This window comes from Hippocampus comes, unplaced genomic scaffold, assembly GCF_001891065.2.
Source record: "Hippocampus comes isolate QL1 unplaced genomic scaffold, H_comes_QL1_v1.1 scaffold7, whole genome shotgun sequence".
Classification (NCBI taxonomy): domain Eukaryota; kingdom Metazoa; phylum Chordata; class Actinopteri; order Syngnathiformes; family Syngnathidae; genus Hippocampus; species Hippocampus comes.
Genome location: NW_017842060.1, coordinates 8,519,416 through 8,545,390, shown reverse-complemented (window position 1 = coordinate 8,545,390; position 25,975 = coordinate 8,519,416). Strand labels below are relative to the sequence as shown.

Below are 25,975 nucleotides of genomic sequence, written 5' to 3'. Positions count from 1 at the left end.
AGAAAAAGTGCACCAGACAGAAGTCAGTGTAGTACATTGCATATCGAGCAGAACGTTTATTTCATTGTGGCAGCACAGCAAAACAGAAGCCCTTCACCAACCGCAGCAGACAGCACACCCCTGTGCCACATGATAGGATGTAAACATGCACGTCACATCAGACACTGAGCAGAAGCGGTTTGATGAGTCGTCAAGTTTTAATTTCCAAGCGTCTTTATCTTGAATTAAAGGCCAATGTTCAACGCCTGTACCAGATTTTCCAAATGGCTTCAAGTCAGTAAACAAAAGAACAAATACAAGGGTCTGTTGTCATTCTAACCCCAGATCAAATTGTACTGTAGTGGTTATGCATCATTAATATTTCCAACACCTGTAACAATCAGCCACACCTACTGAAACTTAAGAGTCCTAATGGGGAAAAAAAGAGAAACATTGAAAGCAGAACTAATGACTTTAAAAGAAATCGGCATGTTGTGAGGAAAGTTAAACAGACCTCCCACAGGGTCAAAACAATCTGGCATAAACAAATTCAATTCAAAGTCGTATAAAAGTTGCTCTGCCTCGTAAATTGACAACATCCCTTCATTCCCCCATTAACTTTCCACCCTGCTAATGTACACATGCCACTTTGAACATGAATTCCTATGTTGATAATTGCTGAACAATGCAATGGACTGACATCAAGAGATGTGTTCCATCCTGCCCCTTTCTGTCCTTCAAATCTCTCCGGACTCCCGCTCCTCGGAGCTGGAATGTCGGTCCCGCTCCAAGGACAGGGATCTCTCCCGCTCCCTCCCCATGTCTGGGGAGGTGGACCTCTCCCGGTCCTCCCAGTCTTTGTACTCCGCCCTGTTGTTTCGCCACTCCTCCAAGGCGCCCTCCTGACTGCGCAATTGGGGGAGGGAGGGTTCAAGGTCACGGGTGTGCGATGATCTTTCTCTGGAAGACCTGTTGGAAAAGGAGCACGTTTAGAGACTTGCCATGTTTAATGTTTAACCATACGATAGTGATTTATTCAAACCATTCACTTATCTAAATTATTTTAAAATTATGTAATTCCCCCCAGTGTGGGACAAATAAAGGTTATCTTATATAAAAATGTTTTCGAAAGAAAAAAAGTCGATAAGAATACCGTTAAGGGAGCGGATCTATAAGCTGTATCGTTAAGAGTAGTAGTATCATTAAAATATTAACGATACCCATCTCTACGCATGTTGATCAAAGCCTTTCACTGCCGATGTAAAAAAAAAAAAAAAGATCATATTGAAAGGCTCCTTAAAGGTGTTTCATCCACTGCAAATCGTCTCTTGATTAGCTCAACAGCAAATATTCTCACCTTTCTGTAGTCCTTCAGGAAGCATACGACTATCTTTTTAAATCCAAATACAGTATGTCATTTGCAAACATCTGCTTTTAATTAGGAAAACAATGGTCAACACTTTTCACTATTTTCTGACATGTTGTAGTTTAAAAGAGCAACTGAAGCACAGTATGCGTGCATTTTCTGCACTGTCAATTTGAAACGTTCCTTTTGTATAACAAGGATGCAAATTTGGAAAGAATGTTTCTATCAAATGTGTAAATGTGATTCATCGATTAATCGTTAGTGAGCAGCTCTAAAATTGAAAAAATGTCCAGCTAATTCGTGTGATCGGCATTGGACTCACTCGTGGATAATCTGTATTGAAATCATCAGCATAAAACCCCAATCAGAACACCCTTACTTGGAAAGCTCTGCAAGCACAAACTGTTATGTCATCTGACATTTCCACCGGAAACGCTGTTGCACGCTGCAGTGCATGAGATCCATTTGTTGTTGTACTTAAACCCTGAAACCAAATTGCTGTCATGCCTCTCACCACACGTTACCTAAACTCAACGATCATCTTAAATGTTTTTTTAACTTGTTCTTTGGCTTTTCAGAAAACATATTCCAAAATGTCATCAACATGAAGAAAGCCAAAACGTGATAACCATAGAACTGAAAATTGAACTTTTATGACGTAACAACGCACCACACGTCTCTGTACTGACTGCTCAGTCATATGCCTGAACCACCATTCAAATTTTGACGGCTGGTAATGACCACAGAACCGGAAATAGAAATCAATCCTCCCACTACTTCTATCAAAGATGACTTTACATTGCACTATTAGCAGTAGTTAACTTGCTCTCCACTTGTCCGGTGGTTAAAAATGCTCAAATGTGCCCGTAAAGTTAATAAATGTTTTATGATGGCACAGATTATGTGTATAAAGAGTGTCCACAAAGTCTCTTTACAATTTAATCCCCACTTTATAGTGTGGAAACTATCCAACCCACTATTTTTTATTATGCTCATTCAGGTCGCAGGTGATTTGGAGTCAGCTGCCTTTGGGCGTAAGGTGCGGTAAACCCAGGGATGGCCGGGGCCGATCACAAGGGCTGGTGGAAGCGAATGGTGACCCCATATAAAGGTGCACCATACAAGGCAAATATAATCTACACCCTTTTTTCCCCCTTCTTCAATTTGTAACATGTGCCGGTTTTAAACCCCCCCGTTACGTTCTCCAGAGGCGTTACAGACAGTGGGTATTATACCTCTTCACATACCTGTTCAAATGACAAGTTTTTGTGGTCTAAAATACAAGAGAGCGAATGATACTTTATTTGGGGATAATTATGAGAGGCATTTTAAATGGTGGCAGGTGAGTGCTGAGCCCCATTGTAATTTAATGTAATGAGGATGTGCAATTTTGCTACCACATTACGCCACCATTTTTTTCTCTCTCCCCAAAACGGATGTTTGACTAATCTTCCAAGGCTGAAGAGGTAATGCCACTCTGCAAGGGAAGATTTATAATGTTTCGGGTGTTGTCCCACCTCTTTCTCTTGTGCCGGTGAGAGTGCGAGTGTGAGCGGTGTCTGTCCTTGTGTCGATGCCTCCTCTCTCGCTCCCGGTCCCCGCCCTCCTCTCGAGAATGAGAGGAGCGGTGGCGTCTTGACCGGTGGGAGGACGAACTGCCTCCGTCCCTACTTTTGTGCGTGAAGAAATTGATCAGACATATCACTGTGGCGTTAGTATTTGACTAATACAATTCTGCAAAAGGTGGTTTCATTTACATGGTTGATGACATGTAAAACTATAGCAGTTGTACCTGTATCGGTCTCCGCTTCTGGATCGTGACCTGGATGGGAACACATCATCATATAAAGACCATCATACCTGATGGCAGGACAGGATAAGGCAGCTGGGGGACCTCTTACCTCCTGCGCTCACGCTCTCGTTCCCATTCTCGTTCTCGTTCCCTCTCCCGCTCCTCTCTCTCCTTTTCTCGTTCCCGTTCCACCTCCCACTGCCTATCCCGTTCATCATCTCGTTCTCGCTCCTCTCTGCGCCTGGTACGCATTTTTTCTTGTTTCTCCACTACTGCTTTCTGCATTAAAAATGGCACCGGGAACAGACATTCACGTTTCAGAAACATTGAACATTAAAAAGACACAAACACGAGTTTTTGATCATTTCGTAGAGATCTGCTTTTAGAAATATCTTCGAGTGAAGTGAGTCCCAAATAATGTGCTGTAGCACAACATTGTGTTTCGAGTTCATCTGTGCACCAGGAAGAAATTGTACCATACTTCTAAATTCATTCTTGATTACAAAAATTATCACTCTGATAGATTTCAAGTAGGGTTGGGTGATCAATATCAATAGAAAATGTTTAATGGAAAAAATAATTGTTTCCCAAGCATTTTGTACGATGCACACATTCCAAAATAAATTCCCAGACATATTTCTGTCTTGACTTTGCTGCTTGAGATAATATGGAGTCAAACACTCATTGCAGTGGTTAAACAAAATAATTCACATATTAAAAAAGGTTAAATATCAAACTGAAAAATAAAATTACAGCCTTTTTATTTCTTTTGAATAATTAAAAAAAATCACTACTGAGCCATAATTACCCAGTCCTATTATCAAGAAAAAAATAATTACAAAAAAAATATGTGCCTTGGTCAATAAAGGTTGGCAAACACTCTCAAACATTCCAAAGTGTGTCCATTGCATATGTGACCCGAGTGAAGTGCCTTACCCTGAGCTTTTCCAGTTTCTCACGGATTTCAATGAAGCCCAGGTGAAGTTTGCCCCCAAAGTGGTCAGCAAGACGCCGGTCGTTGTCATGAAGACCCAAGTAGGCTGAGCACACTTCACACACTCGCAGTTTTTGCTGCTGAAAACTGGAGGCTGGCATTGAGTTTCTGTAAATATCCTGTAAAAGAAATCAGGAGACAACAAGACTTTTGTATCTTAATTGTAATTGAGAAGCACCTCAACATTCCCATTTAAGACTTAAATCAGTCATCCTGTCTTCTAACCTCAGCTTCTTTCTTCAACATGCGGGTCGTCTCCACCTTTTCAAGCAACTGTTGGGCCTCATCCACGTTGCCCTCGCCTCCGAGCTGCTCGGCGCTAGCAAGCAGCTTCCCGATCTCCTCGTTCAATTCGTGGACACGTTCAGCCTAACCAAAAGAGATCAGAATTAGTGTTGCAGTGAATGGAGTTAATTGGTTGGTTTTGATTTGGGCGGTGTTAGCGCCACAGTTGTCACCTTTGCCGTTACTTCAGCACTAATCTCATCTTGAGTCTCTGCTAATCTCTTCTTGGCCAGCTCGGTCCTGCGGTCACAGTCGGCGATAAAAGACTGAAGGTGCTCAGCAGCCTGAAAACCAACATGCAAGATCTTTTGGTCAGTAGCTATGTGCCACTGTGGTTTTCTTTAATGAAAATGCATGATATAGCTGTTAAGTGCAGTAGAACCTATGTGGGGCTCTTCTTCACTCCTGGAGGGTCACAGGAAATCACAGGTGTGTGTGTGTTTTACGGTAGTCTTAAGAAGACAGGAGGGTTTGGTTAAGAAAGTGTGTCATCGCTCAGATCCTACCTCAGCCTGGTTCTTACCTAAAGATTGTATTTGTGGTTGCACATTTAAGACAACAATCCTTAATTCCTCATTTAAGAAAAAGGGCAACCAAGTTTCTCCTCATGGGATAGGAGGGTGAAACCCACAGTTGTCTAGCATGGACTGAATGGGTGACGACAGGGAAATGGCAGTATACTGTGATTAAAAATTTTTTAAACGGTATAATGGATGGACTACTGATCTAAAACAACATGGTGTGACTAACTTTTTAACAGTGACGCTGTAGGCGTAATGCTTTTATCTCTATGTACGTTACGTGGTGTATATTCTTCACTTCAAAGTTGTAGGTATTTTTAAAGGCATCGACCCTTGGCGCATTAGATCGTACAGGTTTCACTCTTGCTGTGTGATGTCGGGTTTGTACGCTGCGTGCAAAGGCTTCCATGTCTGAAGGCAGGTGGTCAAGTGAGACTGAGGTCAAGAGGCAAAACAGTCGCAAAGTCTGCTTTGTGTTCATAACAATGGCGAACACCTGTGCTGTTCACGGTTGCTCTAATCGCTCAAATGGAGATCTGAAATCTTACTGTGTGATACTGGCAGTAATTCTAGACCGGGGATGGGGGAGCGAATAAGTTGTGTGAGAGATGACGAGCACAATGGCTTTGAAATCTTTGACATGACCACTTTACATGATGACAACATACAAGGACTGATCACTTTATGTCAGGGACTGTTTCATGTGCGGCTCGCGACCAAAGCTAGTGTGAAATGCTTTGACGTACAGCAAGAAGAGTTTATCCAGAGACCAATAATTTAACGAATGACATTTTATACCATTAAAGTAGTGATCAACATACTGTGTCACGAGACATAGATTGTTGTGGTGATCTTTCCCTCCAACCAACTTCAGTTTTTCTATACAACGACTTCAAATGACTGGTTCCAATGCGTCAATGGATAGGTGTTCCAATAGGGACCTTATTCACAAAACTAAACATAAGTAGACCAATAACTAACAATATTAAGATAAGGCGTGTCTTCTTGTTTTCCTTTTGCGTGCATGCCTTTAAAACATACTGACCAGAAACTAAGCTTTGTGGTTTAAGTGACATCAAAATTAAGCATCTATACTGAGTGTTAATAGCAGGTCATTTTGACTTGTATCTCCCCACAGTAGACTTAATGACTCACATCAAGCTCAAAAAAGTATTCATGCTCCTTAGAGGCAATCTCGAAGTCTGCTCTGAGGGCCAGGTCATGGACTTTCACACACTCTCCAAGGTCCATTCTCTATAAGGACAGAACAAATGAGTACATAAAAAACAGCATTCATAACCTTATTAGATGCAGTACATGTGCACGTGCGAGTGAGTGATACTCACAGTGCCCGACAGTATGTCATGAGGGCAGGAATCCAAAAGGTGACTTTTACACACCCGGTCATCTGAGAATTTGATTCTCTGCCTCATGGTGTCTCCTATTGAAAGACATTTTAAAGCATCGCTGTCAATATTATACTCACCACTTTGCACTTATACTATAAAAAAAGTACTTTTGCATCATTAGACAACATGTCATTATAGACGAGTGTACATTTGGTATTTCTCACTTTGTGTTAATAGTACAAATTTTGTTGTAGATTACTGTATATGTATTTTGTGTGTATTATAACCCCAAATTCAACCTCTGAAAACGCATTTTTATTTAGATCTAAGATCATGTTGATACATTCTCAATGGTACGCTTTTTGTTCGACATTATTTACACGAGTGTTTGTGTGTTAATTAAACATTGCTAAGCTATTCCATGTCTCTCGCCGGATGGCAGAAGTTAAATTTAATTTAGGTGCACTTCGTCGAGCCACACACAGGCGTAATTACCGTGTAGGTTCCCACGAAAATTGAACGAAAGACCGTGAGTCGTGAAAAAATAATCCACATAACATTTCAACGATATTTTAAAGCCAACTTTAATACTAGACTTGACATGTGAACAACAGGTAGCTAACTAGCCTCATGACTGGCAAAGCATGCAAGCCCTAGTTAGCAATGCAGCTTACGCTAGCACCAACATAAACTCAATGGCACAGGCTAATGTTAGCACACAACATGAACTCCTGTCGTTAGACTCTATTTGACGACACGCAACAAATGTCATGCTTACCGTCTCTCCCCGTCCCCATGAGCTGGTCCAGCATCGCTCGCATCTGAGCCTGGGCCGACATCTTTGTGGCGAGTAAGTCCCTTCTCGGCCGCGGTCCTCACACATGTAACCCTCCTCGGTTTCCTAGGCCTCGCTCCCCAACTTTCTCTCCCACAAGTAGAAACTTTAAGCTAGGAAGCTGAACGTGCGCTGATATATTTTAGTACTCGTGGGCGTCGTTGAAAAACACCCCACTCAAAAAAGTGACTTTGTGACCGGGTTGAAAGAATGCTAAGAGCCTGTTTGAAAACTGGCGGAGGAACCGGGTCGTGTGGAGAAATGATAGAGCGTTGACTACACGTCAACGCAGGCTAGGGCAGGCTTTGGTTTAAATTGGTTAAATCGATGCTCTAAATAAGTCACAACTTCCTTTGTAACATTGTGTATGATTGTCGCCCGTCGGCTTAAAGTTGGCAAGTTTAGCTTCAGCGTCCTTTCTTCCGTCTTTCGACTTCCCGTCCCCGCGCGTTCTCGCGTAGACAGCGCGCGCACCGCTACTTCCGGCTTGAGGCAGTTGCTGCGCGTTTACCTATAGCCATCGTCTTTTTTCATATTTTGCAGTAAGGTTTTATAGTTTAGCTACATAAATGCTATACCGTATAAACAATATGTATAATATTTCACCTCTACTGGACTATGCTGTGAAACAGCTCTACTTTTAACACATGAATAAATATATTGTGAATTCAATTGTGGTTGCTGACGATAGTGAGTAATACGGAGTTCGAAGGTCTTGGTTTAACAGCATTTAAAGTCATTCAACTTCGACCTCGTGTATGATAAAGGCTGCAATGAAACCCGACGTCATCAAAAGGAAACACCCAGTACGTCATTTAGTGATACCGCCCACAGTTTTGACACTGGGAAAATGGCGACGAGTGTTTTACGGTTCTCCCTACGACCCATAGTCAGGAACGCGGGCCTGCTTCGTCGTAACAGCGATTCGAAAACACCATATCTAAACAGGACGGCGCAAATCAGAAGTGTGGTTTCGTCGTCGTCGGGTGCAATCCTACCGAAACCGGATAAAGTAAGTGTTTTGGGAGGCCGTCTTGTCAAGGCGAAGAAACATGACTAACCGGGTGGCGGAACCTAAAATATATGACATCTCCTTTGGCCAATCGATGTGCTGATATGGGTCCACGTCGTCAAATGAGCCAATGAAGGCGTATTTACACAAATTAGAGGCAATACCAGGAAGTTTTTTTTTGTCTAAAATATAATGGCGGACACTGAACCGACTCATTTCTGGAAATATGTCATTAAAATTGTGGACTGTTAATCTTGATGAGCTTTTAAAAAAAGGTTCCAAACAAATAGTGTCTTTTTTCCCCGATGCAATTTTTGGTCCAGCACAAATGTAACGCTTTCATATCATAAAATTGACTAATATACAATACTGTACGCCTTTATTGTTGAGTCAAGTGAATGTCATTTAATTCCCAAATATTTTTTTTCACCTCGTGCTTAGATGTCGAACAGGACGCACAGTACTGTTTGCTAGTTAATATTAACCTTCCCCCGTTTGATTTTAATTACTAAATTACGACCATGTGTAGTTATCGTAATCCGATTAGCGCTCAAACACTAGTTGATTATCCGATCATATTATGAAAAAAGCTTTACAGCTCATTGGATGGCACGTCACAATGCAGATGGAAACAGGCACAAAGCATACTGCGAAAGCAATCAAGTTTTGAAGGAAAAGAAATGGAAATGTGTGAAATTACCTAGTCAGTTACTTGACCTTAATCCGATTGAACATTCATTTCACTTTGTGAAGACAAAACCTTAAAGAAAGTGCCTAACGAACATGGAGGAACTGAAGACTTCTGCTTCTGGTGATGTACATGAGTTTGAGATTTAAGGCTTTCCCCGATTTTCAAGAATTTTCAGCAAAGTATTAAAGGATGACAATCTGAATAATGATTGTTGGTTTGTACAATTATTTTTGGTCCCTTAAAAAAGTGGAGCCGCATATAAAATGTGTTGTAATTCCTACATTCCTAACATGCTGTGGCACAGTGGTTGGGAATCATTGTTTGAATAGAACAACGTAATGTCTGAGATGGAGTTTGAAATTTTATCATCATTTACTCCCATCTTTTAATTCTAACGTCTATATGTCCTCTTTTCCCTTGAGACGCCCTTTGGTCTCATTCGAATGACTGCAGTGGTGGTGCCATTCCTCTATGTGGGAACTCTGATCAGCAAGAACTTTGCCGCTCTCTTGGAGGAGCATGACATCTTCGTCCCGGAGGATGATGATGACGATGACTGAACTGATTTAAGACATGCTGATATATGTGACCTTATGTAAGCCATACACAATTTGTACTATTTTACTTCATTGCATTGTATGATACAACTTGCCCTAACTGTTTTGTTTTTTATTACGTACAGGGTGCATTGCTGAGTGGAAGAATATCATAAGGCAAAAGGAAAATGAGGAAGATGAGCGACACATGTCCTTCCTTCCATCCATCTACCTCTGCCCATCTCACTCCTCTGTCTTTTTGTGTGTCACCTAAACATCCATTTTCTAATTCGCTTATCTTCACAAGGGTCACGGGCTTGCCGGAGCCTTCACCTAAACATATTTCAATAATTCACATATCATGTGAAACTGACATAAAGGAAAGCCTTCACTCTTGTTTGCATGTTTGCATCTTGTGAACTCAATTAAAGTGAGTCATTACAATATGAAAACGTGTCCTTGTCTTTGCATGGTGGTGTCACAAATTTTGTTGCATGACACAGTTGTTTTGCGTGGTATTTGCTTTATTTGTCTTTTACTGAGATCTCTACTTGTTTCATTGCTTCATTGTTCACAGCTCTCCCTCGCTCTCTCCTGTCTTGCGGCATCGACCAATGTCAAGTGTTCATTGAGAGAGTCCATCTCCAACCTGTTTCGGCACCTCAAGTCACTGAGCTCGACATAAGACTCCTTGTAGCGCTCATAGGCTGCCTCCTTCTCCTGAAAGAAAACATTTGAACAGTGGATTAACCACTCCATGTGAATAAAATGTAGCATATATCCAGCGGCCACATCATAAGGTACATCTGCACAATTTCAAGCAAAATTCTGCCTTTAAAACATTCTTTAGTTCTGATTGTCATTTTCATATTAGGTCAAGCATATGTTACTTCAAATCATCTTCATTGGACAATTACTTTAAATTGTATTAGCAGTAGTTGGAGTCACACCATTACTATAGCAATAAAAATATCGTTCATATAGTACATTAAAGCAAAATGTTCAGTCATGCAATAGTTGATACTGATCAGCTATTATGGCACCACTTTATGTTTACTATTATGTAGAGCAAATTTATTCTAAATGCAACAATAAACAATGAAAAACGGCATTATTATCGTTTAAAAGGCACAATTTCTATTACAGCTCTTGTCTTGGACCTCATTAGATTGTGCCGGTGTACCGACACACTGGGGCCAGTGGCGAGTCGTTTATATCCATACCTTCGTGAGAGACTGGACTTCACTTTGCAGGCAGCTGACCTGCCTCTTAAGAGAGTGCACTTCATTTTCTTTGGCTCTGAGCAGCGTCTGAAAGGCAAGAATTTGAAGGCGCTTGATTGTGTTTTGGACTGAGGATGGGGAACAGCAGAATAAAAAAAAACAATGTGTGTTCCTTGAAAGCTACTTAATATACATACTCTAGATGTATGATGTGTTTTTTTTTATTTTATATAAAGCAGGACAAAGTAGTTAATACTTGCACCACCTTGAATTAAAACTACAAAGTCTTTTCCTTGCTGCAATCTTTGAAAGCAGTCACAATCGCCAAAGAGTGGAATTTGACACTATACACACACACACACACACACGCACACACACACACACACACACACGCACACACACACACACACACACACGCACACACACACACACACACACACGCACACACACACACACACACACACGCACACACACACACACACACACACGCACACACACACACACACACACACGCACACACACACACACACACACACGCACACATACACACACACACACACACTACACAAGTAACAAGAAAAGTAATGCTGATGAAAAAGGTACATTTATTAGATGGTATAAAAATACTGTAAAAACAATGATTCAGTACTGTGATGGACTACAATGATTTCAAGGGCTTCATAGGTATTTCAACGAGTGCCCTATAAACGGATAAACAAAATAAATCCACCTTGATGAACGGGGATTTTATGCTTTTATGCATGGAATACAATCTGGCGAGAACAAGATTCGCATTTCCCACTCTTTTGAGATGGTCCATTCGAGAGAGCTTCGCCGATAAACCAGTAGATGGCAGTGTATACTGCTCAAACGGACCAAACATGGGCAACTTAACAAGGCCGCGATGAAGAGAGGAGTGTGATAATGATGCATCCGGGACTCATTACTGGGATGGAAGACAACACATTAAGCAAACTTGCTCAAACAATTTGTCTCTTTAAATTGGGTCCAAAATCCCTCAGCGCCCATCTGCCAAATCCAATTCCAGGCACAATTAAAACAAAATGCCTGGATGCGGTGGGCTATACTTCCCTACAGTTTTTATGTAAGAGTCAAAATTGTGTAGGTTTGAATTTCACCACAGATTACTGCTGTCAATACCTCAACGTCTGATGCCACGTTGCCAAGGGATAGCACATCAGGTCGCTGTCCTGTGATGAAATAACGCATGCGGCTAATCTCTTCCGCCAGCTTGACTTTAAGCTCCTGCAAAAAAAAAATAAATTACATGCTTTGATTGATGAGGTACAGTAATCTTGCACAATCAAATGGGGCGAATATAACTTAAATTGTTTAGTGCACTCTATTGAGGTATGGCCATTGACCTGGTTCTCTTTCCAAAGCTGTTGCAACTCTCTCTCTTTGCAGTCGAGATCATTTTCTCTTCTTTGGCCGCTCTGCTCGGTGAGGGTCAGCTGCAGACATTTCTCAGAGAAACGCTCAGACAACACATCCAACTCACTGTGCCACACGTCTACCGGCGGCCTGGCAAACACAAATACGGTAGCATTTGTGCAGTGAATTGGAACACATGGAGACAGAGTGTCAGGGTGAAAACATGATTCCTTACACGTGTCCTCTGCAAGGTGCCTCCATGTGTGCGTCTCCGCCAGGTATCCGCCTGGCCTTCTCCAGCTCCTCTCTGTGGGCTGCTCTCAGAGCCTCCATGGCTGTAATCACAACATTTGCTCGTCAGAAAATGATTCCTGCCCTCGTGCTAAAACATCACAAGACACGCCGATACGCAGCTCATTGCCATCAGATTCCTGTTACCATGGAAGCTGTTCACTTTTTATGACCAACTCACTGTATACCGTTTTGGGATGTATCACCCAGGATTGTAGTTGACAATCGGCAGGGATAAGCACGATAGACTTTTGACACAACCTTCAGCAGAAGCCTGACGCTCCTCCTGCAGCATTTTGTCTCTTTGTCCCTCTAACTCGCTGAGCTCTCTCTCGTGTTGCTCCTGCAGCTCCTGCACTTCTTTCCGATGGGCTGCTTCCATGGCCTCAAGCTGGGCCCCACAGGGGGCCCCGGGTCCACATGGACTGTCCACTTTTATCACCATGGCTGCGTAGTCTCTCTTTGTGCTCTCCATTTGCTTTCTCGCCTGGATGATGAAAATAGAGAGGATAAATGAAAGTACGAATGCAAGTAAATTTTTCATTTTTATTCAAATGGCGATAATGTCATCCACAAAAAATGGATGGAGGGCAACTTGACTTCTGGGTTGTTGAAGACGTTTCATCTTTAATTAAAAAAAAATGAGCTGAAGATGCCTTTTGTTTTAAAGATGAAACATCTTCAACAACCAAAATGTCAATTTGCATCTGTGAATTCCAGGAGGATGTTTGGCCTTCGAGCAGTAGACATCTCAGTCTTTCCAAATAAATCATGGAAACAGGATTAAGCTAAATATCAAACTCTCGACATCACAAAAATGAGAGCAAACTATACAGATAATTAAACAGAAATTATGCAAATAACTGATGCTGTTATGAAACAATAAAACTAGTAGTGAAGCTCACATTTGATGATTTTTTTTCTTGAAAAAAAAACCAGTGCAAAACAAATGAGAACTATAGATTCTCATTTGAGATATAGGAGGAAGTCTGAACCTAAACTAGCACCATACTTAAAAATGCCTTCAGTCAGCTTGATTTTGTTGTGAACTGGAGCAAAGTTCCATGAGTTGAACAATGTTTCATTTTGAATCAAGACTGGTGTGGTAATCTGGCGTTTCTGGCGATTACCCGGTGGGCCGTGCTGCGATATGTTCTGTCGCAATTCGTTTTGAAATCAGCAAAAAAAAAAAAAAAAAAAAAAAGGGGGGGGGGGTATTCGTAATACAGTATTTAAATCGTGTCATGTTCTCATGCAACTGTACTAATAATTATCACTCATAGGCAGACCATAATCTTATACGTACAAAGTATATAGCACTGGCTGCACTGCACTTAGGGAGTCATCAAAAGTAGTAATAATTTAAAACACGACCAGATACAACTCCACTGTAACTACTGTATATTATACTGTACTCTGTCTGCACAAAATAACACATAAAAGAGGCATAACAGTCAAAAGTGTTACTTGCAAGAGTAACAAAGCAGCAAGCAAAGAAAGCCTCTGTGCAATCAAAAAGCTATAGCCATACTTCGCCAAGTGCACCGGAAGTGGTGAGAATAGTTTTTCACAAGAGTGACGTGCCTTGTTAGCTGCCTAAATTTTGCCAACTTTACAGCATTTGATAACTTGACCTTGCAAAGTGTAACGTGTCTTTTCCCATGTTGCGTACATGTGCCTATTGGTCCCTTTTTGTCTGTTTTTACTATTTATGTTCCTCATATTTGCTCAAATAAACTCTGATCATGATCTTGTGAGCACACTCAATTGTAATTGGGATTTTTGATGAAATACAATATGAATAGTGTTAATGGGAATGGTAAGATCGTTCAGATTCAAACACTAGTAAGGGGAAAATTGTATCTTCACTTTAAAATGTTGTGAACCTAAGTGAGCAGGTCTAAGATATGAAAGTCCAGCGCTGAAAATGAGTCTCACTTCAGCCCAGCAAGTAAGAGTGTCTCAATATACGTTGTCGTTTCCTCACCTCCTTCGGAAGGGCTTCGGCTGTGTTTGTTTGAACAGTGTGTGACCCGTTTAAAGTTGCGGGAGCCTTCCTCCAGCAGTCAGTTGGTGAACTGGTGACAAACGCTTCATCCTTATCAGTCCTTGACTGACAGGTCTGGGTGTCAACACGGGAATCAGAGGCCAGCCACGTGATCGTTTGATACGCCTGGGCTCCGATGAGTGACTGCGCGCTCATGTCCTTAAATGACAGCCTCTCAAATTCCGTCCACTTCCTGCTGACCTCCGAGTCCATGGTGTCAATGACGGGCACAGGCACACTCCCCCTCTTCAGCTGCATGCAGTCCCACCGCCTGCCCACCTCGCTGAAGGGGACAGCGTCCTCAAACCACTTGTTCCTTTCTTCCAACCGCTTAGCCCAATCGCGGTCCCAACCCTCCTCCTGTTCTTCTTTTCTCTGGGGGTCTGAGCTCACCTCCTCATGCACGTCCGCATCTGTTGGCGGATGGAGGCCTTCGGCTGTGTTGTTGGAACCTGCAGGCTCAAAGCCGGAGCAGGTGAAGCGAGCAGCCGGTTGGCATGACGACGGGCCGTGGGAGAGGGGGTTCTCTTTCTCGTCGCCGCTTTCTGATTGGCTGAGGACAGAATGAGGAAAAGTAAAGGGGCTAATGTTACATATCAGAAGAAAGATAGAAGGGCTCGCTGCAAGCAGACCACCCAAACACAACACCCAAATCTCTTTGATGAACTCGGGAGTTTCTGACTTCTTGCAACAAATAGATGACAATTTGACGAGATAATCTAATAACGCGCTTATGTTTAATTCGCCTGAAAGAAATCCGCGATATATAGAAATAAATACACCACAGTTGTTATTATCCCATTTACGGCACTTAAGAGCTTCATCATTCATCATTAAAACCTTTATAATATATCAAAAGAGCACATGATCAACAAATAACAAAACGATTGTACAAAGAATGCAACAATGCGTACTCACGATGACGACAACGACGATGATCAAAATGCCGTAATACAGTACGTTCCTGTTTCAACACCGAAATGAAGGCGAAAAAAAATGGACAGACTTGTCATGTGTTGAAATTGACTGTCGAAAGTTCCGCCTGCATGAGCATATCACTGTGCTTTAACATCTCAGCCCTTCTCCATCTGTGACTTTTGTTTTTGTCAAGAACATGGCTGGCTACGTTTCTAATTTTGTATACCTGGGTGGCTCCACCAATGCTGTTGTGGAACTGAAGTGGAGACCCGTGTCAGGATGCCACTCCACTAATATTGCATTTTGTACAGAAAGGGAAAATGTCGAAGTGATTAGCAAGGCGTGCAGCAGGCTGACAAAACAATAACGTCGCTCTGATTTCCTGAATCACAACATTTGGCTTATTTTCATGACGGTGGAGATTTAAACTCAAAACAAAATGTAGCAAAATGGTCACAAAAGAAAATCGATGCCATTCCGTGACTGTGAACCCAGAATGTGCGATGTAAGGGGTTTTACTGTTTTCATTATACTTTTCATGCTTTTGTGTATAGATTTTTCTCTTTTTGTCAAGTGACAGTATATATTTTTTTAAATTGCTTTCTTCTTGTTTGCGATGTTTACATGTGTTTCTCCAAATTAGCAAACTATCTTCTTCAGTCAACCCCTCAGGGTATAAATGATGTATTTGGGGGTTGGAATGTGATCTAAGCCATGTCAGAAAAGGCTTTTTTAGATTTTACAGCCTTTTTCCACAGGCTATTTTTTTTTTCTTTACAGCCATTTCCCAGTATGCAGCCACACTCACTATGTGTTGTTCTGGATGGCCTGCTTCAGTAATGTCACCCAGTTCCGCCGCAATGTAGAGGTCACTGCAGAGAGAGTGAACACTGCCCTCTTTGTCTGGGAGTGATCAAAAGACCCAGCAAACACGCACGCGCGCACACACACACACACACACACACACACACACACACACACACACACACACACACACACACACACACACACACACATATCATTAAACAGGAAGCAGCCGAACATATAATAGATGCGAAACTGAGCAGGGTAATAAATGATGCTGATACTCTGGTACTTTGCGTAAGTCAATTAGCCAAAAAAAAAAGTACAATACTTGAATCCGGAGGCCAAAGTTTTTTTCCACATCCCAGTCCGACACATTGACACATGTGTATAAGTCAATCTCTCCGTCCAAGTCATCTGACTATCGCACAAGAAGAAAACAAACAGAAGTCTATGAATTCATCGTGAAAACTTGAATTATGAATCTCATATGAATCGATATAGGCTGGGAATGGGTGTAAAACCCTGAAAAAATGTGACTGACAGTTAAAAAGTGGTGAAGATTGCACGACTGTCTTGTGTCCTATGTGTTGTGTTGTGTTATTTTTGTTATTTTGACTTCAAAATGGCGCCGCGAGAGTGGCTGCCTTTCCAGCAGCTCCTATATTTTGTTGTTCTACTTCTTCCTTTCATAACTTTGCTGCTGTGAATTGGGAATTTCTCCATTGTGAGACTAATAAAGGTTTTCTTATCTTATCTTATCTTATCTTATCTTAAACACAACTATAAGAAAGCTCAAAGTCACTGTTGTGCAGAATACTCCTTTGTCCAAATTTGGTCAATTTATATGATTTGATCTATTTTTTTCCTTTTTTTTTTCAAATGTATATCTTTGGTTATTTCCCATCTGATCTCTTATTTGTACAAAGTATTAACCAATTTAAAATGTTGAAGATGTTTTTCCTCTCTTTGATGATGCACTGTTAATGGCTGAACAAACATGTCGTGTTTTTGGTTTCCTGAAAAGTGATGGTTTTGGTGATAAGAGGATCCTGATGCCAGTGATCAGTGGCCTTTTGTGCCTTATCATGTACCTCCTCAGCCTCGGGGTCTCTGTAATATTTCAGCGACTCATCATCCAGAACAAACCAGTGTTTCCTCCACTGTGGAGAAACACCAAATTTATATCCAGTGATTTGGTGGCAATCGTACAAAATCAATGAGACATTTCACAAGAATTGCCCACCCCCCCAATTCCCCCCCGCCCAAAAAAACAAACATGTCTTTACCTTGTCATTTTCATCCAGTCGAGACATCCACCCCTTCAAAGTGGCAGGCATCTGCAAAAAGAGGAGGAAAAGGAACTATGACAAAGCATTTTGTTGTGGTTTCTGTGTCAGTGATGACAGATAAAACGGACATGACACTTCGAGCGTAAGCAGAACAAAGCTTACAAGAACTGAAGTACCATACTTCTTCATATGGTGTGAGGGAGGGTTTGGTATATAAGGGATGTAATAAATAATAATAATAATAAGTATATAAGGGATGTAAGAAATAATAATAATAATAATAATAATAATAATAAGTTTTATTATTATAATAATAATTATAAATCGAGAGTTCAGCTTTACAGATGCCATGGCTGCTCTGTAAGTGGTAAAGTTTTGGAGCATGAAAGCATGCAAAACAGAACAGACTGCAAAGAGTGAATTTAAGCATATTTAAAAAAAAAAAAAAAGATCTTCCCTATTAAAACTTGAAAAAGAGAATTAAAAAAAGAAAAGATACCGGTACTCACAATGGTGATGGTATCCAATGTAAAAGTGGGAATCCATGAAATTGGAAGTGAAATGAAAAGGTTTTTATTGTAACACCCATTTTATTTTTGAAACGAATGGCTGTGTTACTTGAATAATTCTTCAGCACTTCAAACGTATTATGTGGTGACACAAAAAACTTTAGACGGCAATTAATGCGTCTTTTTAGGCGATCATCCATCATGCTGTGTGTGTGTGTATTGCCTCAGCTATTTCTGTCATGAGGCTGCAGCATCTCCCAGTCTATTAATAGAGGCAATAAATAAACTTTCACGGTCTAGAGCAGTGGCATGTGGGCAACACTCAGTGACCCTAGTTTAATTTTTTAAAGTAAAAAGATTAGTGGTTTGGAAAATGGATGCCTGGGAAAATGTTTACTGGAGCTCATCGGTTTAAAGTTGCAATAGCAGTGTTCACCATTAGATGGCAGCCATCACTTCAGAACACCTCCAAACCCAAGACTGGTCTACTGCCATCCTGGCTAGAAGCCAGGACCAAATTCATGAAAAAAATGTTGTATTTTAGGTAAAATTGGAAGCAGATTATATATTCACCGAATTTAAGCACAAACCTGTCTGCCAAGTTTGTTTCCAGAGATACTTTGGAATGAATGAATGAACACTTTGTTCCACATACAGCGATTCAAGGGCTTCACCTTTGTCTGTGGACCGTCGGGAAGCCTTTGTTCCGTCATCTTTGCAGATCTCTGCTTCCCACTTTGCCTGTCTGAACTCTATGATGGAACGACCACAGTGTGAAACAGTAGGTTGATGTTTTGGTTCAAATAGAATAATAAAATGGCACCTGTGTACGGAGAGATGCTGTCGACTGTCTTTGTGATAATCGACCATTCTCAGAGTCCTTCTCTCTCCTGTCTCTCACTCGTTCTCTTCCTCGACCTCTCTCATCCGAGGCAGAATTCCAACTGTAGAATTCGTCCTGAGGTTGATGGCTTCACAACAATTGCATATGTTGGCAATAATGGCATTGTCACTCGGACATGTCATTAGATTTTGTGCTCCCAACGAAACCATCGAACAACACTAAATATATAATTAATGGACTATTGTGTTGACAGTACAGTATTCGGACAGGATGAAATATATTGAGCTTTACAAACTTCGATTCAACCTTAGTTTCAAACACAGTGAAAAGTTAGTCAGTTAACATCAGTATATGATAGCGACACGCTAATGAAGTAATAGATACAAGAGAGTTTAAAGGTTAAACTTATCAAAGCTAATCTTGAGCTAAGTAGCCTTTTTAAGATGACGTTTTTATATACAGTACACCATTTACAAAACATTTATACATATAACACAAGAATGAAAACTGGCCCAGAATTTAGGGTCATGTTGATCATTTCTGGTACACTGTCTATTTCGGATAAGTCATTCTGAAATGAATACATTGCCATAACTACAATTCCAAATGCTACTTTTAGTTTGACTAATATTTCCGTTCAAAGTTTAAAACAACAATCTTTTTGCTTTTGTAATCTTCCACCCCAACCAAGCAAACATTGTTTGTCTTATGGGACAGCAATGATGTTCGACTAACCTTTGAGTCCGGAACCTTTGGTCTCTACAAGGACTTGGACTCTGGTTCCTCCTCCTCAGACCCGGATAATCGTCCTCTGACTCGACGTGGATTGTTGGAATGTCAGCCAGTACGATGTAGTCTTCCATTGTCATCCCCACCTCAGATTTCAGATTTTAAGAGTTAGAAAAGCGGGATCATTCAACACCCCAAATGTGTTGACCACTTTTGGAGTGTTATTCTTAGTTAAGAGTTATTTTGTATTATACGCTTCACTGGCCACATTGTAAGGTCTGTATAGCTGCACAGTCTAACGAAAACCAATATCTGAGTTATATCCTTATTTATGTCTTTGTAGTATGAAGCAGATATTAGACACAGCAACCACAATAACATTATCCATCTATTTTTTAATACTTCTTGTTACTTTTGATAATACTTGTCGGATACGCTGTGCAGGGGTGTCTAATATTGAGGCTGGTGGTGAACTAAAACTTTACCTCCTCAAGCTCTTGTGCAGCCCTCTTGGGTTCAGAGAGGAGCAAGGCCTCCATGCCTCTCCTCACGCTACTCCTGCTTCTGTCACCACTGATCTTGGTATTCCCCGCACTGAAATTGTCCGTTTCCGTGATGGCAACAAGTGGCGGTGATGCACCAGGCCCCTGGTGATCTGCACCATGTCTCGAAGCAGAGGAACCACACGAGATGGGAATGCTGAGTACAGACTGTGAGGATCCTTGCCAGGAGCCGGGGGAGGCACTCGCTCTGCTGTCTCTCGAGGATGGCTGTCTCTGTGAGATGCGGCTGTGTGAGCCATTTCTGGATGGAGACCCTTCTCTGTTTTGAGGAGATCTTTGGGATCCCTCGTTTGTGTTCTGTTGAAATGTTGACGAGCAAGAGGCGCGGCGGGAAATGGACTCCAGATTCTTGTAGAGCCTCTCAGAGTCTAAACTATGTTTGTTGGAAGTTTGCGATGGGATTTTAGATTCTCGGCTACATCCTCCCTGTGCTTCATAGCCTCCATTTTGTGAAAAGAAGGACTCTGTGTGCTTGTGAGAAGGTGTCAGTCTGGATGGTGACACCGTTCGAGAGGCAAAGGAGCCTCGTCTACGTGATGGACTGGACCTGCTGGATGTACGCTGAGAGGTTGCGTGTGAGGGAAGGTTGGAAGAGCCATGAGATTGCGTCTCACTTCTGGAGAGGGAGCGCATTCGGGGGTCTGATCTCTTGTGTCTGTCTGGGCTCATTGAGCTATGACGAGTTGGAGAATTCCTTAACGTCTCAGTACCCCTTCTAAAATTGGAGTGGTATGAGTACCTCTGAGGGGATTCACTTCTCCAATTGTCCTGCATGTACGTTTCAGGGTTTCTCCTCTGGGAGGGAATACCGAGATTGACGTTCCTATATGGGACAGAGGCTTTGGGCTCAGGAACGTAGTTGTTGGGTAGCGGGTGACCCCTCTCATAGTAACGATAAGACCTTTTGCTGGCATCCTCCGCCAGAAGTTCACCATCAGTTCTTTGTTCTGGAGAGAAGTAGCCACTCTCCTGTTCCCTGACTCCTCTGGACTCTGAAATTCAAACAAACTTAAGATAATTTGATTTAAATCACCGGCGTTAGAACGGGGTAAGATGCTGCAAATTGGCCTGTAACATTCAAGTTCTTGAGCAGAAAGAAGAGCTCAATTGCGACTCAAACAGTAAAAAGACCATAAAAAGTAAGTCCAAGATCTGCCTTAATTCAAAGTTGCACCAAAATGTAATGAATTCTTTCTCGGGACATATACTGCCAACCCTTCACAAAGTTTCTTTGAAAACGGCTCTGCAGTTTTGACATATTCCAGAAAAATTCCCAACCAACAACCAATTTAAAACCAATCACGACGCTTTTGTGCTCTGACTTATCAAATTTGGTATAGTTCCACCTAATAACATACATGCTAATGCTGTAAAAGATCTTGAGTGGAAAACTGTTTTGCTTCTGCTATTTCTGTAGTGCAGATGTTGTGCCCATGTGCAGAGTGACCTGAAGTTCTGCGGGATCTGTTCCTGCCTCTCCTCTCGTCCATCCAGGGACTCCCAGCACCTCGAAGTGGAGAAGGGTCCATCCGGGTCATATCTCCGAGGGTGACACAATTCCTCTCTGAATTTAGGGAGTTGCTCCTCTGTGGACTTTCTGAATTATTTTCAGAGCTGGAAAAAGAGGGGTGAAAGACATTTAAGACAAGCAGATGAAGTAAGCAGACTGCCAAATTAAACTAAGCATGATAATCAATCTACAGAAAAGCCACAGGGCAAGTTTTAACACAGCTGTTGTATTGGATCTCATTATATTGTGCGGGTATGCTCAAAATTAGAAGAGTAAATTAAGCAGTTGGTTGCGGCAACTTTAGCCCCGAAGAGCTACTTCGTCCGGCTCCTCAGGAGGATTCCTGAGGTGTTACCAGGACGATTAGGAGACACTGTACTCTCTTCACCATGTCTGGATTATCCCCAAAGACTCTTCCCAGTGGAGATGCCCAGTACACCTCACCAGGGAGGCGTCCAGTATGGATCCAAAGGAAGTTAGTATGCAATGGTGTTTTTTTTTCTACAAATTCCACAGCAATTATCTTATACTTTTCCTTGTAGAAACCCAAGTGCACTGAGAAAACATACGGTACCTTCTCTCTAAGTCTACAACGTGTCTGCTGCTGCGGACGTAAGAAAACAGGACGTATATAATGTGTCACCTAGATTGTGTGTCAGTGTCACAGATATCAAGTTCGCACTCAGGACTCAGACTGCGGCCAAGACTCCACTCATAGGTCCAAGCATCTCTGATGTCATCACTGCTGGCGCTTGAATTCACCTCAGACAAGACTTGCTCATCATCACCCAGCTCCTGAAAAATAAGAAAAAATAGGACACAACCAGTCAACCCAATCATCAATATGGAAAAATGATCAAGTTTGAAGTTGTCTGATTATAGAAAGAACAGACTGATTTCATTGTTTTGGCCTGACTTAAATTCCCCATTCTTTGATCACACAGCACATTTACAGTTACCCAATTAGTGATGTTAGCACTTACAGCAAGTGTAGCAGTTACGCCAATAATCACCAGCACAGCAATGTGACATAGCAGAGAAAGATTGAAAACAATGAAGTGCAAGTCTATACTACAATATTGAAATTAATAATTGTACACTACGATAATGCAAGTTGCACTCACCCTCACCGCTACCATTCATCCAAAGCAGCATCTGCCAACTATTATTACCCTCTTTGTTCGTCGAGCAAAGCTAACACGTCGACTGCACGCCGGACGTAACACAAGCTAGTCCCCGTTCACCCTCATCATTATTTTATTTCTCTTTTGCATTGCAAGTACCGCCTACATGACTCTTTTCCCGGCCATATCTTGATCCCTTTTGTTGCCTCAACACTCATTAGTGGACCTCAAAAGTGAATTTGAGTTTTGATCTCCGCCTAAACCTTCTCCAGATTTTTCAGGCCTTTCTACCTGTGAATGAAATCACTCTGCAGTCACAACTCAGCGGTATTCCTAATGTCGTGGAAGTATGTGCATGTGTCACATGGCTGTCTCTCATTACAACAGATTCTCTGTGCTCCCTATGACCCATCAAGAATTAATCATCCAGATTCAAACGGCACCTTGCTGTTTCTCTTGGTTGAGAGTCTTATTTCCCTGTGACCGACATTGCCCAAATTTTGACTGTATGTATGCGCCATGGTCTTTCAGGAACCTATGCCTCACAAACATCCAACTCTCTCGAGTTAAAGTCCGCCACTTCTTGCAGTCCAGATTAAAAGTGCCATGTACACACCTGCTCTTGTGACGTATCGGTTGGTGCCGTGTCAAGGTGCATATGACCTGGCCGCAGGCAGGCGCTGCAACGAGACGGGTCAAAGGTGTTGGGCTGGAAATGCCGGCAATAGCAGTCCTCAGATGGTAGAGACATGTCGCCTGTGATCCTCCGGCATCTGCCATTGAGTCATTATTAAAATGCGATTGAGCTTTCAGTTCATGTGTGGATGTTGGGTGACTCTGAAGCATCATGAGAATGACAAGTATTATTGGAACATTTTAATCTTGTTGATCAGGCAAGATATACAGTATTAAAGGATACAAGTAGACACAACAAGGGCATATTTGGAATCATTTAGAAAGGTTAACTTGCATCTCTGATTGAAAAATGTCATCAACCAGCGTTAAACAAAGTCTACGTTAGCAACATGTGCGACGCTCTTCATTACCTTCTTCAAAAGCTTGTTTCCCCTCCAGAGCAGTTGGCTTCGGGTTCCAACGGATTGTACGTTGTTGTGGTACTTTGATGCATTGTTCCCTGGTTGAGTTCTTCCAAGCTAAAGTTGATTGGTCCTCACATGGGCCCACATGGTGACTGTGTTGTATCCGATACTTTAGAACGTTGGACTGCCTGACAGCTGTCTTATGGAGAAGGCGAAGTTGCTACACAGATGGTTGCCATGACAGTGAATCAGCATGGAAGTGAAATAAAAGACAATGGCACCATCTGATCCTCGAACAGAGCAGACCAGTACAATCAGTAAAAATTTGGGTAAGGCCTTTTATCTGAGAGTGCACAATGACTGGCCAGGAACTGCAAAACGTAAGTCATTAAGCAGTTTAGCAAGCAGTGATGTTAGAAATGTCACGATCTACGCTATTAATAGCCCTTACTTGCCATTATACTGTATGAAGTACACCATAATATTGCTCAGTATTGTTTAATATGGTTGCATTGGTGTAGACTTGCACAGACCAAATCGTCGTTGTTTTGGTATGATAGCCTTGGCCTACAAGAAAAATGTAAATTGTCTCGACCTAAAACCATAATTAAAATTTAACATATTTTTAGGGGGGCAGGTGGGGATAAAGTAAGAAAACAGTTTTGGACATGTCCGAATTGATCAACATGTTCAACCGAATCAATTACAGGATGTTGAAATAGTTAAATGATATATACAGTATACGTGGGCGGTTCGGTGATCCAGTGGTTAGCGCGTCGACCTCATAGTGCAGAGGTCGTGGGTTCGATCCGGCCTTCCTGTGTGGAGTTTGCATGTTCTCCCCGTGCCCGTGTGGGTTTTTTCCGGGTACTCCGTTTTACTCCCACATTCCAAACACATGCATGGCAGGCTGATTGGACACTCTTGGTTGTTCGTCTATGTGTACCCCCTGTGATTGGCTGGCAACCAGTTCAGGGTGTTCCCTGCATACTGCCTGAAGACAGCTGGGATAGGCTGCAGCACCCTCCGCGACCTTTGTGAGGATAAAGTGGGTCAGGAAATGGATGGATGGATGGATGGATATTTACCTGTTCCGTCAAGTCAAAGAGGTCCAAGTATTGAGGCCGTGTTTACTTTGGGATTTCAGCCACAGGGGGGCATCTCTGTAGAGCATATGACCGGGTGTGCGTGTGCATGCAGCACGTGTTTTTTTTCAACAAAGCTCTAAAGCCCCTGAGGCAAGGACTATAATTAAACATGTTGGCAATAGCAATGAACAGAAAACTATTTTTACCTCATGCTATGTTATGCAATCTCCTTTTATGTAGCAGTTAGCTCAGAAACAAGTTCAAACGCTACTTAGCTTTTTATGTGACCGCATCCACACAAGTTTTTCTGGAAACAATTTCATCCTTTTGGGGTTTTACTAACACAGGTTGAGTTGAGAAGCAAAATGGCAATATACCGAGAACAGTAACAAATAACTTATAATGCATCTCGGCACATTTTGCTGTAGAAAGTCATCAGGTGCCCCCGCATGGAATAATTCAATTTCATTTAATTGGTCCTATAAATTTTATTTACTGACTACAAATAATGTATCTTTGTTCATCCATCAGTGCGAGTGATGTATTGCAACAGGCCAAAACATGTCATAGATGTCATAGATAGCAGAAGGTACTAACTATTGCCAATCGACAAAATAGGTGACGCCGTTGTGCAATTATGTCGGCTTTGTGTTCAGCTAAACGGGGGCAGATTTCACACTGAGCAAGTACATTTGTGAATAAATTGAGATACTATCATCATTATTTTAGTATTCATACTTTGTGTGACTTCTTTTTGTCCGGTGGGGTGCCATGACAATATGCAATGTAAAATATGTGCCCTGGCTCGACAAAGGTTGGAATACCCCACTGGAGACCTTTTGGGGTCAATTGGTCCACCTTGTCAGATTTGTTGGACATGTACGTGGCAGTATACTCACTTTGTTTCCTACTTAAAAAATATACCACTTCAAGTAATTCATAGAAAGACTTTCCGAGAACGCTGTAGTCCAGTATGTGACGTAATAAGCGTGATCTTAAGCGGAGAGGACCTCAGTGGAGAGGTCACACTCCTAACCCTGTTGCCACACTCAGCCTCATCTCCCTCGGGCTGATATTGATCGGGACCAGCGATCATGCTTGGAATCGGACGTCAGTAACTGCAGCTTTCCGTTTTAGTATCCTTTGAACTTGCATGTCATATTTCTGAATGGATAATCCATCTTTCAATTTATTTTTAAAAAAAGGCCCTTTTATGTGTCATATTCTCTGGCCCTAGA

At 41.9% G+C, this 25,975-nt stretch overlaps 3 protein-coding genes across 6 annotated transcripts; 1 reads left to right on the top strand and 2 right to left on the bottom strand.

Moving 5' to 3' along the window:
• Positions 1-23: 23 nt before the first annotated feature.
• LOC109511240 (putative RNA-binding protein Luc7-like 1) lies at positions 24-7,702 on the bottom strand. 2 transcript variants are annotated; one of them, XM_019862136.1, is made up of 10 exons: positions 7,065-7,702; positions 6,284-6,378; positions 6,093-6,191; positions 4,590-4,700; positions 4,357-4,500; positions 4,074-4,250; positions 3,247-3,416; positions 3,138-3,167; positions 2,863-3,015; positions 24-948 (listed from the first exon to the last, which is right to left on the bottom strand). In XM_019862136.1, exons 1-10 carry the CDS (start codon positions 7,123-7,125, stop codon positions 717-719), a joined length of 1,272 nt encoding a protein of 423 aa, XP_019717695.1. In that variant the 5' UTR covers positions 7,126-7,702; the 3' UTR covers positions 24-716. The 2 variants fall into 2 exon arrangements, with proteins under 2 accessions (XP_019717695.1, XP_019717696.1); XM_019862137.1 differs by having other exon boundaries at positions 2,863-3,012; positions 7,065-7,699.
• A 167-nt stretch (positions 7,703-7,869) lies between these two features.
• Positions 7,870-9,812, top strand: smdt1b (single-pass membrane protein with aspartate-rich tail 1b). Of its 2 annotated transcripts, none has more exons than XM_019862147.1 (3): positions 7,870-8,133; positions 9,247-9,419; positions 9,507-9,812. In XM_019862147.1, the coding sequence occupies exons 1-2, from the start codon at positions 7,972-7,974 to the stop codon at positions 9,382-9,384; spliced, it is 300 nt and encodes a 99-aa protein (XP_019717706.1). In that variant the 5' UTR covers positions 7,870-7,971; the 3' UTR covers positions 9,385-9,419; positions 9,507-9,812. The 2 variants fall into 2 exon arrangements, with proteins under 2 accessions (XP_019717706.1, XP_019717705.1); XM_019862146.1 differs by having other exon boundaries at positions 7,871-8,133; positions 9,247-9,409.
• Positions 9,813-9,898: 86 nt separating this feature from the next.
• LOC109511239 (TRIO and F-actin-binding protein-like) lies at positions 9,899-24,253 on the bottom strand. Of its 2 annotated transcripts, none has more exons than XM_019862135.1 (18): positions 23,226-24,253; positions 22,129-22,280; positions 21,423-21,589; positions 19,898-20,967; positions 19,419-19,558; positions 18,663-18,810; positions 18,514-18,591; positions 17,328-17,378; positions 17,133-17,201; positions 16,370-16,459; positions 16,043-16,137; positions 14,710-14,869; positions 12,531-12,756; positions 12,214-12,313; positions 11,969-12,128; positions 11,745-11,849; positions 10,584-10,670; positions 9,899-10,080 (listed from the first exon to the last, which is right to left on the bottom strand). In XM_019862135.1, the coding sequence occupies exons 1-18, from the start codon at positions 23,358-23,360 to the stop codon at positions 9,925-9,927; spliced, it is 3,189 nt and encodes a 1,062-aa protein (XP_019717694.1). In that variant the 5' UTR covers positions 23,361-24,253; the 3' UTR covers positions 9,899-9,924. The 2 variants fall into 2 exon arrangements, with proteins under 2 accessions (XP_019717694.1, XP_019717693.1); XM_019862134.1 differs by having other exon boundaries at positions 14,257-14,869; positions 23,226-24,251.
• Between the last annotated feature and the right edge of the window lie 1,722 nt (positions 24,254-25,975).

What these genes read in the sequence shown, in the direction of transcription:
- LOC109511240 (XM_019862136.1), bottom strand. Translation starts at nt 7,125, where the DNA reads ATGTCGGCCCAGGCTCAGATGCGAGCGATGCTGGACCAGCTCATGGGG. An exon ending in GTGCTGAAGTAACGGCAAAG is followed by an intron (nt 4,501 to 4,589) that starts GTGACAACTGTG and finishes TCTTTTGGTTAG; the next exon opens with GCTGAACGTGTCCACGAATT. An exon ending in CGAGAGCGTGAGCGCAGGAG is followed by an intron (nt 3,168 to 3,246) that starts GTAAGAGGTCCC and finishes GTTCCCATCCAG; the next exon opens with GTCACGATCCAGAAGCGGAG.
- smdt1b (XM_019862147.1), top strand. Translation starts at nt 7,972, where the DNA reads ATGGCGACGAGTGTTTTACGGTTCTCCCTACGACCCATAGTCAGGAAC. An exon ending in TCCTACCGAAACCGGATAAA is followed by an intron (nt 8,134 to 9,246) that starts GTAAGTGTTTTG and finishes TTTTCCCTTGAG; the next exon opens with ACGCCCTTTGGTCTCATTCG.
- LOC109511239 (XM_019862134.1), bottom strand. Translation starts at nt 23,360, where the DNA reads ATGTCTCTACCATCTGAGGACTGCTATTGCCGGCATTTCCAGCCCAAC. An exon ending in GACACTGACACACAATCTAG is followed by an intron (nt 21,590 to 22,128) that starts GTGACACATTAT and finishes CTCTTTTTCCAG; the next exon opens with CTCTGAAAATAATTCAGAAA. An exon ending in CCGACGGTCCACAGACAAAG is followed by an intron (nt 17,379 to 18,513) that starts GTGAAGCCCTTG and finishes CTCTTTTTGCAG; the next exon opens with ATGCCTGCCACTTTGAAGGG.